The sequence below is a fragment of the Pogoniulus pusillus genome, chromosome 21 (genome assembly GCF_015220805.1).
Source record: "Pogoniulus pusillus isolate bPogPus1 chromosome 21, bPogPus1.pri, whole genome shotgun sequence".
Taxonomy (NCBI): Eukaryota; Metazoa; Chordata; class Aves; order Piciformes; family Lybiidae; genus Pogoniulus; species Pogoniulus pusillus.
The window spans coordinates 21,542,382-21,558,008 of record NC_087284.1 but is presented as its reverse complement, the minus strand read 5'-3'; the positions used below and the strand labels follow the sequence as shown (position 1 = coordinate 21,558,008).

Below are 15,627 nucleotides of genomic sequence, written 5' to 3'. Positions count from 1 at the left end.
CACCTGCTCCTACCCTCCAAGTTTACAAGGTAAAACAGGAACTTGATCAGAAATTTATGCTTATTCTTCAGCAGTAGTAAGGGCAGATAGTAGTAACCACTGGCTGCTGTGCTGGGTCAAGTTGTTTAACAGTTGGTGTAACCTCAGTGTGCTAGTTTGAGCCTAGCTGGGATATTTTAGTGAGAGGAATTAGATTATAGGCTGCAAAAAGGAAACAATGATGATGTCTACTTCACTCATAGGCTTGCTGGGATGTAAAAGAACAAGAACACAAAGATAGATAACAGAGCTGCTCTATGGTTCTAGCTGCTGCACTTCACTCCCTAACTTCCTGCCTAATGGATCCATCTGCTTCCTACCTCCCCTGGCTGATTCTCCAAACTCACCTTGAATGTAAGGTGAAATCTAGGATAAGGTAGAGGATTGGAAAGCAGGTGGAAGGGTGGTTGGGAGCCCCTCCTGGGGACTCTGGTTTCTGGCAGGGCTGTTGTGTTCCTGTATCACTTGTGTATTTCTGTATACAGCTGTAAACATTGTGCCTATCTGCTTGTATGTTGTGCTAAGCTGGAAATATAAAGCTTCATTCCTGAATTTCCAGCTGGCTGAGTCTAGTCTGAGTGGTTTCATAAGAGTAGGGGGGGCAGGTAACACCCCAACAGTCACACTCACTTCTGGGTCACCATGCTTGCTGTGTCTCTGTGATGGTTTGGGAGTTACCTGCCCCCACACAGAATGAAATCACCCAGACTAGACTCAACCAGCTGGAAGTTAAGGAATGAAGCTTTATATTCATAGCTTAGCACAGTAAGCAGGCAGACATTTACAGTTATATACAAGATAAAGTAATACAGAAGGACAACAACCCTCCTGGAAACCAGAGTCCTCAGGACAGGCTCTCAACCACCCTTCCACCTTCTTTCCACCCCTCTACCTGATCCCAGAGTCTGCCTTATGCAAAGGTGAGTTGTAAGGATCAGCAAGGGGGTTAGAAGCAGAATGATTGGTTACACAGAAGCAGCCCAGAGAGAAAACACAGACACCAACTGACCGATAGAGACACTGCCTTGTCTGTTTCTGTTCTTGTCTTTGTATGTCCCAGTGAACCTACAAGTGAAGTAGACATCACCATCGTTTCCTTCTCACAGCCTAGAACCTGATTTTCCTCATTAAAATAGTCCAATTAGCCTCAAACCAGCCCAGCCTCTCAGCAAACAGAGGCACAATTAGCAGAGACTTCTCACACCTACATGGCAAGGTTAAATAGCGCTGGGTTTGGTTGGCTTGCTTTTGGTTGGTGTTTCTTCTGTTCAATTTGCTTTCCTTCCTTCTGTATATGGTGGAAGCTGCTAATGCACCCTAACAAAGCTGGATTCTTGTTTGCATAGTAACAAAGGAATGCACTGCAGGAAATAAGTGGTACATTAGACATGAACTTGAAGTAGCACATGGCAGCTACATGAGTAAAAAAGTTTGGTTTACAGCTAAGGTGCCTGAGACTGGAACTGGTAAGGAATTAAATATCTGTTATCAGTGCAGTCTGTAATGCCCTTGGTTTAATTTGTTGTGAGAATAAACATTCTGTTGCTTTACAGGATCTATTTTTTTTTTGCTTTTCCTCTGCAAATGGAGTTGAGAAACAGATAAATGTTCTGTGTCCATCCTGCCTTGGTGCAGCAATAACTGTGACAATGCTTGTGGTGTTTCTACTCTCATTATTACTCTTACTTTGAACTCTTTTTTTTCTCTCTCTCTATTTTTTTTCCTCCATGAGAAGTCTGGCTTGAGAAAACAGCAGTTTATCAACAACAAAACAAGTATTTTAATGCTTAATTGCTTGAATGTCATCTTTCCCCACCAAGCCTTTTTCACTTTTTCTGGGTGTGTAGAGACCTTGAGGTCTTACTCTGTTGTTCATTTTCAGTACCCTGGCAGAACTGAAGAACTTAGGTATGATGCCATTGGGCCAGAGTGTCTATGAAGTTGTGAGAACAGCACTGAGCTTAGCTGTTCCATCAGGACAGGATGGGAGCTCAGAAGGTAAGGGATCTCAGATTTTCTTTCATACACCTTGTAAGTATGCTGGGAATATATGATAGCAGCTTTAGCTAAACAGCTGAGCTCTTGCTAAGTTCCTAACTCAAAAGGTCAAAGGTGTTGTCCACCTCATGGTCTGATGGTAAAACAGAGCAGCAGGAACAGGAGGGTGTTGCTGTCAGGCAGGGAGGCAGGGCAAGAGATAGTGAAACAAGAAGTTCATCTGTCTTTATAGGGGGCTGGACAGGGAGTGGGATTGGGTTAAACACTGCACCTGGGGTCAGGGTCAAGATCCACCCCCAGGGAAGAGTCAGGAAGACCTGAGGTCAGGGTTAAGGTCACTCCCCCAGCAGAGTTAACCCTTTACATATTCAAGAGAGATGTTGAGGTGCTGGAAGGTGTCCAGAGAAGGGCAACAAAGCTGGTGAGGGGCCTGGAACACAAACCCTATGAGGAGAAGCTGAGGGAGCTGGGGGTATGCAGCCTGCAGAAGAGGAGGCTCAGGGCAGAGCTCATTGCTGTCTACAACTACCTGAAGGGAGGCTGTAGCCAGGTATAGGTTGGTCTCTTCTGCCAGGCAAGCAGCAACAGAACAAGGGGACAGTGTCAATTGCTGCTATGGGAGGTCTAGGCTGGATGTCAGGAGGAAGCTGTTGGCAGAGAGAGTGATTGGCATTGGAATGGGCTGCCCAGGGAGGTGGTGGAGTTGCTGCCCCTGGATGTGTTCAAGCAAAGCCTGGCTGAGGCACTTAGTGCCATGGTCTGGTTGACTGGACAGGACTGGGTGCTAGGTTGGGCTGGATGATCTTGGAGGTCTCTTCCAACCTGGTTGATTCTATGAAAGAGACCAAGTTTGTCAGGCAGGACCTGCCCTTCATAAACCTGTGCTGCCTGGGCTTGGTCCCCTGGCTGTCCTCTATGTGGTGCATAATGACTCTGCAGAACTAAACAAGTGCTTCAGAATGGCTCCCTGCTGGGTTCTCTGGCAACTGCTGTTCAGGGACAGCTCACACTGGCTTATCAACTGTCAGATACCATCAGGACACCATCTGGAGTCCTCAATATAGGAAGGACACAGACCTGACAGAGTGGGTCCAGAGGAGAGCCAGGAGAATGTTCAGGGGGAACACCTCTGGTACAAAAACAGGCTGAGGAGTTGGGATTTTTCAGCCTGAAGAAGGCTCCAGGGTGACCTAATAATGACCTTCCAATACCTGAAGGAGGTCTATGAGAAGGATGGAGAGAGACTGTTTACAAAAGCCTGGAGTGATAGGACATGGGGCAAAGGCTTCAAATTAGAGAAGAGTAGGCTTAGATTGATTGTTAGGAACGAATTCTTTACTAGAAGGGTAGTGGAACACTGGAACAGGTTGCCTAGGGAGGTGGTTGGGGCTCCATCCCTGGAGATATTCAAGGTGAGGCTCAAGGGGGCTCTGGACAACCTGATCTAGTTGCTGATGCCCCTCACCACAGAGAGAGTTGGACTAGATGACCTTTTAAGGTCCCTTCCAACCCAGAGCATTCTATGATTAGCCTTGCCATGTCACTGTTGCAGTCATCCACTTTATCCCAACAAAACCAATGTTATTTCCCCCCTCTTTCCTTCCCATAAAGCTGAGAACATCATGCTGTAGTCTCAAAAAAATGAATGCCCAAGAAACAACATGGATAAAAAGCAGGTATTATGTAAACAGAGGATTCCTCTCCTTTCAGGTCTCCTGTATAATCTTTCCCTTGGAGATGTCTTGTGGAACCCACACTCTGTGAGAGCAGAACTGATATCCAGGTTTGGTTTTGATGATCTTCATGCTGAGAAAGTGCTAAGTTACACAGCACAATTAGCAAAGGTAAGTCACTTGAAAAGGTCAGTGTCTCACCATTTCATCTTCCTTCTCATTTGTGTCCTGAAACGTATCTGAAGGGGGGTACCAAAAAGCTGGGGAGGGACTGTTTAGGATATCAGAGAGTGACAGGGCTAGGGGGAAGGAGCGAAGCTGGAGGTGGGGAGGTTCAGGTGGGACGTGAGGAGGAAGTTGTTGAGCAGGAGAGTGGTGAGAGGCTGGAATGGGTTGCCCAGGGAGGTAGCTGAGGCCCCATGGCTGGAGGTGTTTGAGGCCAGGCTGCTCTAGGGTAGGGTGTTCCTGTCCATGGCAGGGGTGTTGGAACTAGATGATCCTTGTGCTCTGAGTGATTCTGTGGTTATTGATACCTCACATAAGCTACAGTCATACCTTTGATTTGTGCAGATGGAGTTACAAACCCCCTAAATATTCTGGGTTTGCACTCCTCAAAATAAACTTATTTAGCTTCAGCTGAAGTATCCATGCATGAGGTGGTGGAGTCACCGTTGCTGTAGGTGCTCAAGCAAAGCCTGGATGAGGCACTTAGTGCTGTGGTCTGGTTGATTGGCCACGGCTGGGTGGTAGGTGGGACCAGTGTTGAGAGGAAAAATAGCCTCCTTTGTCCTACTGGCCACTCTGCTTCTGAGCCAGCCCAGGGTGCCATTGGTCTCCTGCCCACCTGGGCACACTGCTGGCTCATGTTCAGCTCCTCTCTACCAGCACCTCAAGGTCCCTTTCTGCCTGGATGCTCTCAGCCACTCTGGCCCCTCTCAGCCACTCTGGCCCCAGCCTGTAGCACTGCTTGGGGTTATTGTGGCCAAAGTGTAGAACCCTGCCCCTGGCCTTGTTCAGTCTCATCCCATTGGCCTGTGCCCACCCATCCAGCCTGTCAGGGTCCCTCTGCAGGGCTCTCCTTGCTCCAGAATATGAGGCTTTTGTTCTCAGTGAAGGACACCATGTGATATCTTCTTTTTTCCCCTCCCCACTGCTTAAGTAAGTCGATAGCAAAGGTAACATTCATCAGCTCTCTTGAGATACTCATACATTTTTTTGCCTTTGCCAGATTCCCACAGATGAGACACTGGAGCAGTTTGTGTGCTCTGCTCTGTCAGGTGTGCCAGAAGATCAAACAAATAGAGAGAATAATGAAGAGAACTGTATCACTCCATGGCCTGAGGCCAAACTGTATCTCGTTCAAGCTGTCAGCAAGATCAAACTCTATGCACAGGTACACTTTAAGATGTCAGTAGATTAAGTTCCTAATTTTTGCATGTAGGCTGTCAACAGTAAATCAGTTGAAAGATCTCAGTTATCTATTAACTGTTGTTATGAACATTTTTCATCTTGCTAATAAGACAAAGAGTGGTTGCAGTTGAAGTATAATCTATCACTTTGTGTCCACTTAATCAGGTTTTCTCATTAATTCAAATACAGATTTGAAATATAATAGGGAATATAGTGAAATACATTGTTCTGCCATGGCCTGACACAAGGAACACTCATTTACTGTACCATCTGTGCCTGAAGTATGGGCAAAACTAAAAGCACTCTACAGGACTCCCCTGAGCAATGGGATGAGACTTAACAAGGCCAAGTGCAGGGTCCTACACTTTGGCCACAACAACATCAAGCAGCACTGCAGGTTGGGGCCAGAGTGGCTGAGAGCAGCCAGGCAGAGAGGGAGCTGGGGGTGCTGGCAGAGAGCAGCTGCAGAGGAGGCAGCAGTGCCCAGGTGGGCAGCAGAGCCAATGGCATCCTGGGCTGGCTCAGGAGCAGTGTGGGCAGCAGGACAAGGGAGCTGCTTCTGCCGCTGGACTCAGCAGTGGTTAGGCTACATCTTAAGTGCTGTGTCCAGTTCTGGGCTCCTCAATTCAAGAGAGATGTTGAGGTACTGGAATGTGTCCAGAGAAGGGCAATGAAGCTGATGAGGGGCCTGGAGCCACAGTCCTGTGAGGAGAGGCTGAGGGAGCTGGGGGTGTGCAGCCTGGAGCAGAGGAGGCTCAGGGTAGATCTCTTTGCTGTCTTTCCCACCCTTCAGAAATAACCAGATCAACCAAAGTATATCTCATGTGATAAATCTGGAGATCTGAGGTGAGATGTCAAAAAGACAACAGGGAGGTTAGAGGAGAAAGGGATAGGTCAGATCAGAGTTAAGGCAGAGACAGCCACAGAGACCAGACTGCCAGGGAGAAGGCACAGCCAGAAGTGAGAGCTGAGCAGTGTGAGCAGTGAGTGCCTTATCTCTGTTTTGACCACTTGTGTTTCTCAGCAGAAGAATGGCTGATATAGCTACATGCTGCTGTTATTTTTTCTTTCTTCTCACAGCTAAGGATTTAATTTCTCTCAGTAAAAACATTCCAATTAGGTTCAAACCAGCACACCTTGATTCTAGGCCTGGGAGCATGAAGCCCAATTGGCCCCCCAAAATGTCCAAGCTGCTGCTTTCCATCGTGTCGGTAGCATAGGCAGAAGTGAATGCAAGCCTGAGTAATTGACTGTGAAGGTCTGCTTTTGGTTGATTTCAGCCTCCAGCCACCTTTTCACCTTTAGTAGACTTGAGGAAGGACAGCACAGGGTAGGATGTTATTCCTGTCTGATGCAGCATGATGTTTTGCCAGTTGGCAGGTCAGTCTAAATTATACTGGAAATCAGCCTTTGTGAAGCCTGTCATTTCTCTCTAGACACATTGTTAGGGAGAAATGTTGCTGCTGCTGTTTGTGATGTTTAAAGGCATACAAATTCTGTGTGTATTCTAAATAAGAAAGCTTTGGTTCTCTAATTTGTTCCATTTTGTGTTCAACCTGCCAGGTATTTGAACAGTGGTTCAGCAGCAGCAGGCTTGCTCAGAAACTTCTTTTGGAACTTGAAGGAATCATTGCTGATTTAATGTCTCAGCTTCTAGATGAGAGGGTAACTGGGAAACCTTATTCAGAGATAAATGCCCTGATCCAGCAACTGAATGAGAAATCAGATGTCTACTTCTCTGAAGGACATACTGCATCTCATGACCTGTGAGTTATACTTTTCTTTCTGCATCTCATAAAGTTCAGCTCAAGCTAAGTATTTCTTTTCACATCTAATTGATTTTCATCTGGTTTGTGTTTTGTTTCTCTGATGCAATTCAAAACCTTGTGCAGAGTCAAATGATTGTGCTGACGTGGGCACATTCTGAAACACAACCTAAATCTGTGATTTGGACTTAGCTACTTGTGATTCAGTAGAGGACCTGAGTACATGATCAGGTCTCCTAGCAGTCAGCAGCTGTGCATAATGAAGCATGTTGAACTAGGACCTGAATTCTTTATCTGGTTCTACAACCAAAGTCTATTTCCCACCTGCAATTGCTGTGACTCAGTAATGTTACTTGTGGGTGTATGTTGCTAGGATGATGTACAGTGAGTCTAATGCATCTGAAATAGCCTGGATTTTTGTCCTAGGTCTTAGGTGGGTCTGCACAGGGGCTCTGGGAACAGAAGCCTGCTTGATATTTACTTGTAAATACACACTTTAAACTTGCTTCCAGCTTTCAGATCTTGATTTCAACGTGGCTGACTCTTCAGTGAGTTTTGTCACGTTTTTGAAACCCAAAGTGGTTGTCCAATGTGTTTCAGGTTTTGTGGTGATTAATTTGTGACTGCTGCTTAAATGATAGTTAAAGCTTCTTTGAATCAAGTAAATGAAACTATGTTCTAGAAATATACACCTGTGACTTATCAAGAATTAGTTAAATACTAACAAGAGAAAAAATCATGTTTAATTTTTCAGGATTTTGATGTTTTTCAAAGAGTTTTTCAAGGCAGAAGAAGACTTAAGGATTACTGGTGGAAAGGCAATGGATCATGTTTTCCATCTGGAAGAGATGATTGAAGAGATTATAATGCTTGACTTCTCAGATTCTTCGAATCAGTCTGTAATTGAACATGCCTTGAATAATGCAATTCTATGGATGAAAAGCTTTGCTGAGGGAAAGGAATCTGCCACTAATTTCTCAGCTGCAGTCTCTGAAATCCACAGTGTGCTACATCAACATTTCCAGCCTCTTCAGAGATTATGGATGAAAGAGAAGACAGAATTTTTCTGGCAAATAGCAGAAATGGTCTTATCTGAGCTCGATTCTAGACTCTCTCATCTGAGGCAAGTGGAAGAGGAGGAGATATTTGAGACCTTATCTAGGATTTTATTATCCATTCCAGAAAACAAAATCCGTAACAGGCCTATGTTATTACTTCGAAACATCCTGACTGATTGGCCAGAATTAAAACTTGGTGCTTTGAACCACCATGTGCTGAGTAAAACTTCCCATTTATTCCTCTCAAATGCAACTTTCCTATATAAAACACAACAATTAGAGGAAATTGTGCATGAGTTCTTCAAAGATCTCAAAACATTGAACAGTACTAACGTGGCCTCACTTGTTCCAATGCTTTGGTCTCTGTATCAGAATGATCTGCTCTTATATATTAAGAGCAATAGCAGTTTGTTAGCATTTCTTTATGACATTTCAGAAGAAACTTCATCTTCTCAAGCCTGGAGTGAATTCCAAAGTAAAGATCATCTGTTTGATTTTCTGTCTGGAACTTTGAATCTTTTCTGGAACTTCACCAGTAAACCTCTCTGTGAAAAGCTACTAACCATTTACAACTACACAGAGCTTCAGGCCAAATCTCTATCAGAAAGGGGGAAAAAAGAGATGCAAGTTATCCTTAGCACCCTGAGCAGCCTTAAAACTTGGTTTGTAGGTGAAGAACTTCAGGCAGTTGCCTTGTGTTATTTGGAAGAATTTCTTGTTCTTTCCCCAAGTTGCCTGGTAAATAATGGGTGCACTGATTTTAATGTATCAAACACTACTTCTGGAGATGATTTGGCAGAGCTCTACAACTTGCTTCTTCCTCTGGACAGTGTTCTGTCTAATATAACAAACTCGGGAGGTGAAGTAACTGTGCCTTCTGCTTTGTGCTGCACTCTTGCATGGCTTCAAACCTGGACAGAGGTTCTTGAAGTATCCAAAATCTTAAGTCTGAATTCAACTTTTTTTGAGTGTCTAAGAAGTGATTTAGCAAAGCTCTCAGAAAGTCTTTTAAATACAACTCAGGACAAACAGTGCAACGCCACAGCTATGGTTACGGCCGAAGCTACAGCAGCAGCAATGAATCTACTGAAAGTCGTATTTGACTTAAACAGCTGGAAAGATTTTGAAGCTTTCCTTGCTCATCTTCAAAGCATATTTGACAATGCAGCTGATGCCACAGGCTTGCTTCAAAGGAACAGTTTAGAAAGTGCTCTGGAAATGATGGGAGTCATGGTAACTGAATTGCAGAAATCAGTACTGAGGGTAGCTAATGGAGAGCTTTTGAACTCTTGGCTTGATACTTTCATCTCGGAAGGAGCCAAGGGAGAAGATGCTGGTGCTTTTTCTATTGGAAATGCCCTTCTTACTCTGCTAAAGCTCTCCCAAAAGGAGCTTGGAATGATTTTCACTGAGCTCAGAGACATGACTGCATTCTTTTCTCAGGACAAATACATGGTTTGTATCAGCATTTTGCAGAACATAACCAAGCTAATTCTGGACAATACTCTGGAAGATGTAACACATTCACAAAGAAATTATTCCTGTCTTCTTAATTCCTTTGTAAACATTTATAGTACAGTGGCAGAAATAGAGGACTGTAACAAATGGATACATGGATTAGGCAATCTCAGTGAAAAATACAAGTCACATTCCCACCTTGAAAGTGCAAAGCATATTTTATTTCTACTGGAGTCTCTTGGAAACCTTGAGACTGATACGAAGGTAATAGATGTGATGGGCTTTGTTGATTTGATTTTCAATTTGATACTCCCTGAATGTTCCCTACCTGGTTCTGATGTGATTTGTGTAAATGCTTATGTCAATATTATAGCAAAAACTGTGAAACTACTTCTTCCTGAGTTTCATCTAAAGGATGACATTAGTGTGTTTGAATTTATTTTTGCTCTTTTCAATAGCTCTGGAGGGCAAACACAAATGGCTGTTAATGATTTAGTGAGTAAGACTGATTTTAATCAGTCAGTCCATGGATTTAACAGGACTTCATGGATGTTCCTTAATCCTTTTCACCACATTAAGCTTCCATCAATAGAGCTTTTGGCAGAAATTGAAGCTCTTCTGAAAAATAAAGCTTATGAAATCCAAGAAAACAACTCCTCTCATTTGCATCCTGAGAGTGAACCTTTCCTGCACAAGACAAATGCCAGTTTGTTGATGGAGTTCTTTCAATATGTGATTAGTGAACTTCACTCAGATTTGCAGGGTGAACAGAGAACATTTCTCCAGAAACTGATAGAAAGAGCAGCTCTGAGTATTGAGCTGGTAAAGAAAGCACTTCAGTTTTCCAAGTCCTCCAGTTTTACTGACTTTCCCTTAAGAGACAAAGAGTTTCTAAAGCATGCAGTAGCCTTGGTGCAAAATATGAGGAAGATGGATGTTGAATTCTTGGTAAGTCAGTTCAGACAAGCCCAGAGGAGCCTAGATGCTTTCTTTAAAAGCATCAAACCTTTGTGTGTTGAGTTGGGAATCACAGCAGAATGGTGGGATGCTTTTGAGAACAACTTGTGTCGTTGGAACCTGACTGGCTTCTGGCAAACAGCATGGCTCTTCGAACAAGGTGAGTTCTATGATGCAGGAGAGGTGTTCCAACTGCTCCTTGACGTTGTCAGCCTTACAGACAGATTAGCTGGTGAAAACATCACTGAAGCACTGGGTGAAGTTTATGCTTTCATACTGACTCAGGAAGGAAAAATGTCCATGTTTACTGAAAAAGAGTTCTCTACTCAAATAGAAGATCTTTTAATGCTACTGCAGATGCTGACAGATGTGCCTGATCAGCCTGCAGAAGCCTCACTTTGTTTCTCTGCAGCATTCTGCTGGGTTCTCACAACAGCAGCACCTCCGAGTGAGCCCACCTTGGAACCTTGCGACTTTGTGTTCAGCAATTCCACTCTCAGTTACAACACAGTCGTTGAAGTTATTAATGAGCTGAAAATCATCACACTGGAGGATAGTTCCTTGTGTGCTGTGGAAGACATTCAGGTGGCTATAATCCATAATCTGACTTGCTTTTTTCAGCAGATCCAAGAATGGAACTCTATTCTTCTGCAGTTTTCTGAGCTTCGCCATGTAAATGACTCTGCTCTCAGAGAGCTGCTGGAGTTCTGGAATGAGCTATCCCTTTATGTGGTGCCACTGCAGGCAAATAAAACACATTCAACCAATTGTTCCTCCACACCAAAGAGACAAGTGGCTTTACAAATTGTAGGAACACTGGGAAGTATGCCAGTGGCAGAAATGGAAGTGGCCAAAGGTGTTCTTGAACAGCTGGATGGTCTTTATGGTGATCTAAGCTGGGACAGGCATTCAGGAATATCCCTTCTAAAGGCTGTTCTTAGTAACATGAAGAATATGACCAGTGAAATTTCTGGACTCTTGGGTACAGAAGCTGTGCGTTCTTTTCTCTCTGTAGTTCAGCCTTTAATGATGCTGTCTCCTCTCGGGAACCAGACATACTCCATGCTTATGATGTTATCAAGTGTAAATGGAAACAGTAGTATCTCTGACCTTGACAACTTCTGGTTTCCTGTAGTTACAAGCATAGAAGGTTTGCTGGTGGATCTTAACGTTGGACACTTAGTTGCAGTGATTGACGAAGCGTTGCAATTACTGCAGTTGGCCTCTGGACAGTCCTCTTCAACGGCTCTTGATGTTTCAGTACAGCACTTGAATACATCATCTGTCCATGCCATGTTAAGAACTTTTGAGGACATACAAGAGAATGTGAACAGTTTCCTATGTGAGTGTGACAGTAAAAATGATTCTAAAATAATGTATACCCTGATTCTCCTTATGTCCAATGAGAGTTCATCAGATGACCTGCTGCTAGTCATTGAGGACATTATTGACTTTTTGGAACTATATGAAAATAAGTCTAGAGAAGATGACAGTAGTATATTCTTTGTTCATGGTCACCTTAGAGAAAAAACTAATAATACTCCTGCTGCTAATTCAATGTTGCTAAACAGACTCCTTCGTGTAATTGATGATCTTGCTGCTATAGAAGAAGCTCTGCACACAAACAATAGTGAGCTTCAGATAGCTGACATCATTGATTCACTTTTTGATCATGCACAATATAGACAAGCTTCTACTCAGCCCCAAAACAGAACTCTAGAGATCATGCAAGAGATGTTGCAAAGGATATTTCTGTCTATCACAGAACAGGAGAGGAACAAAACAACCTCCTTGCTCAAGGACCTGCATACGGATCTGATGGCAGAAATGAGGTGAGCATTTTCTAGGTATGCATTTTGATGGTGTGCTTGTGATGAGGGAAGAGGTCTTTGTAAAGGGCTTATTCAAAACCCATGAAGTTACTGTTTCACTTCAGATTGTACCTCTGAGTAAACCAGTATTTGGTATCAAATCTAATTATTCAGCCCTATCTGATACCACATTTTGATGTGTGGGCCAGGTGATTGATGTATTTATTCACCTATATTGATACTAGAGGCTGTTCCTTGGGAATTATGGAACCAAATATATGAAGATACTTTAAAGTCATATGTGAAGGTATTTTAAAATCACAGAATCCTTCAGGTTGGAAAAGACCCTTGAGATCATCAGGTCTAACCATTAAGCCTACTCTACCAGGTTTACCACTAAACCATGTAGTTAAGCACCACATCAGAACAACCTTTAAACATACCCATGGATGGGGACTCAGCCACCTGCCTGGGCAGCCCCTTCCAACACTTGAGCACTCTTTCAGTGAAAATTTTGCTTCCTAACACCTAGCCTAAACCTACTCTGGTCTAATCCAACAGAAGAGGAAATTCTGCTTCAGGAAATAAACCTGACAACTTAGCTAACAGAAGTACTGCTAGACTGGAGTTGCTGCATTTAAATAGTGCTCACTGAATGAATCCCACAAGGCAGTTGTTCCAAACAACACTAGAGTGTCTTGCTGGTGGAGCTGCAGGTCCTACAAACAGAGTAGCTGAGTAGCAGCATACTAAAGCTGATGCATGACTCCCATATGGTATTTAGGCCTTCATGATTAATGTTATGTAAATAAGTGAAAACAGTGATCTGCAGGGCCACATATTAGCCAAATATAGTAGCCCTATGAGGAAGACTGAGGGAGCTGGGAGTGTGCAGCCTGGAGAAGAGGAGCCTCAGGGGTGAACTTACTGCTGCCTACAGCCACCTGAAGGGAGACTGTAACCAGGTGGGGTTGGTATCTTCTGCCAGGCAACCAGCAACAGAACAAGGGGACACAGTCTCAAGTTGTGCCAGATGGGAGATCTAGGCTGGATGTTAGGAGGAAGTTGTTGGCAGAGAGAGTGATTGGCATTGGAATGGGCTGCCCAGGGAGGTGGTGGGGGCACTGTCCCTGGAGGTGTTCAAGCGAAGCCTGGCTGAGGCACTTAGTGCCATGGTCTAGTTGACTGGCTAGGGCTGGGTGCTAGGTTGGACTGGATGAGCTTGGAGGTCTCTTCCAACCTGGTTATTTTTATGATTCCATGAAATGTGTTGAAAAAAAAATCAGAAGTGACTAATTTAAAGATGCTTCATTTCCCCAAAGCATTGAGTTCTTGAGTACATCACTCTTTGTTGTCAGGTCAGGATATGCCATAGGCTCTCAATATTTCTGCAGCAGTTTTGATTTTGCTTATTTTGCTGAGGTACTTTATTCCCCTGAGTTCTTAAAGCTGGTGTCTTGCTGGCTTGATTTGAAAAACCCTGTGGGTTGGTTGACATTTTTTACTTCTTTCTTTGTGGAAGTCTTAACATTGTGATTTTGAAACAGTTCAGACAAATCCATTAACTGTTAATACTGAAATCCTTTCCTGGTCCATAGAGGATTGCTGCTGTCCATAGTGACTTGGCAATATTCTGAGGTACAGTTGTTATTAAAATGATGCTTTCTTTTTAATCTCTTTACAGGTCATATGAAGTTTGCAAGATACTTCAGAGACATTTAGACCCTACTAGTGTCCTACTGTTGCAGAAGCTGCAGTTTGCCATCTTGAATATTCTTAATGTATTTTCAGGTTGGTTACCATAATAATGGCTACATGACTCATCTTATCTGTTATTACTAAAGTGATAAGCCTTTAGAACAAGCAACCTTTCATGAAATATTTCAACTTGGGTGATGCCAAGCAAGGCAAGCACATTGGTGCTTGAAAATTAAACCAACAGAGACACAGGAAAATAGATTTTTTTTTTCTTTCCCCCCTCTATTTTGCTTGATTTGCAAACACAGCAGAAGTCTGTACACATATTTGGGGTTTGATTTAACTTTTTTTACTGGATATTCTTCTGCCAGTCAAGTCACAGATGATTTTTAGATCACAGAATCAACCAGGTTGGAAAAGACCTTCAAGATCATCAAGTCCATCCTATTACCTAACACCTTCTGATTAAGTAAACCATTTCAATAAGTGCCTCGTCCAGTCTCCTCTTGAACATCTCCTGGGATGGTGTCTCTGTCTCCCTGGGCAGCCCATTCCAAAGCCAATCACTCTCTCTGGGAAGAATTTCTTCCTAACATCCAGCCTTAACCTGCTCTGTCACAGTTTGAGGCTGCATCCTCTTGTTCTATTTCTGTTTGCCGGGGAGAAGAGATCAAACCCAACCTGGCTGCAACCTCCCTTCAGGTAGTTGTAGACAGCAATCAAAGTGCCTTGCATTCTGCAGTGATAAATTCAGCCAGAAGTATTCTTCACTGCCTTAGCACATACAACTCTCCTCACTTCTAAAAACTTTTCTCCCTCTTATGTTATTTGTTTTGTCTTTTAATCTGATCACAGTAATTTATTTACTCTTTCAACTGATAAAACCTTGTCATTTTCTCTTCCAGAAGATGCAGCTGTCAGGGGCAGCCTTTCCTGTGCTGTTACAAAGTGTAAAGGTGGATTCGTGAGTCGCTTGCTTCTCTCTTTCATTGAAGGAGTGGCTCTGGTTCAGGATCGTTATCAGGTCTGAGTGGTTTCCACAACTAAGTGTGTTTTTGTGATGGTTTGGGTGTTCCTTGCCCCCCCCACAATTTGGACATCACCCAGACTAGACTCAGCTGGCTCTGGAAATTGAATGAAGCTTTATATTTACAGCTCAGCACAATAGACAAGCAGAGATTTACAGTATATACAGTTACCTACAGAAATATAGAAGGTAAAAGGTAATACAGAAACACAGCAGCCCTCCCAGAAACCTGAGTCCCCAGGAGGGGCTCCCAACCACCCTTCCACCTCCTCCCACCCCTCTACCTTACCCCAGACTTTGCCTTATATTTGAGGAGAGTTTGGAGGGCCTACCAGGGGGTTTAAGAAGCAGATGGATTAGTCACACAGACATCAGGTTAGGTTAGAGAGAAGTGCAGCTCCAAAGACAGAAAGCAGACAACTCCCTTATCTATGTTTACATTCTTTTTCTTATCCATCTCAGCAAGCCTATGAGTGCAGCAGACATCACCACTGTTCCTTTTTCACAACCTATAATCTAATTCTTCTCACCAAAATATTCTAGCTAGCTTCAAACTAGCCCAAGTATACAGACCTCTGATCTTGGAAATGTCTTCAGTTGTTGAAAACTTATTGCCCAGTTACAGATACAGGGAGGAGAAGACCTTACCCATGTTCTCATTTGAAAATACACATCATCTGGTTGCTAGATCGTGCTGTTTCAAGGTATTGCTGCTTGTTATGGCATGTGATT

General features: G+C 43.5%; 1 protein-coding gene across 1 annotated transcript in view; it reads left to right on the top strand.

Annotated features, from left to right (window-relative positions):
* Nucleotides 1-15,627, top strand: part of ABCA13 (ATP binding cassette subfamily A member 13) — a 135,922-nt gene that overhangs the window by 19,791 nt on the left and 100,504 nt on the right. Inside the window, exons 8-14 of the mRNA XM_064160725.1 lie at nucleotides 1,922-2,037; nucleotides 3,748-3,881; nucleotides 4,939-5,103; nucleotides 6,684-6,886; nucleotides 7,641-12,191; nucleotides 13,855-13,961; nucleotides 14,774-14,892. Coding sequence (XP_064016795.1) covers nucleotides 1,922-2,037; nucleotides 3,748-3,881; nucleotides 4,939-5,103; nucleotides 6,684-6,886; nucleotides 7,641-12,191; nucleotides 13,855-13,961; nucleotides 14,774-14,892 — 5,395 coding nt within the window. The remainder of the gene's footprint in view (nucleotides 1-1,921; nucleotides 2,038-3,747; nucleotides 3,882-4,938; nucleotides 5,104-6,683; nucleotides 6,887-7,640; nucleotides 12,192-13,854; nucleotides 13,962-14,773; nucleotides 14,893-15,627) is intronic.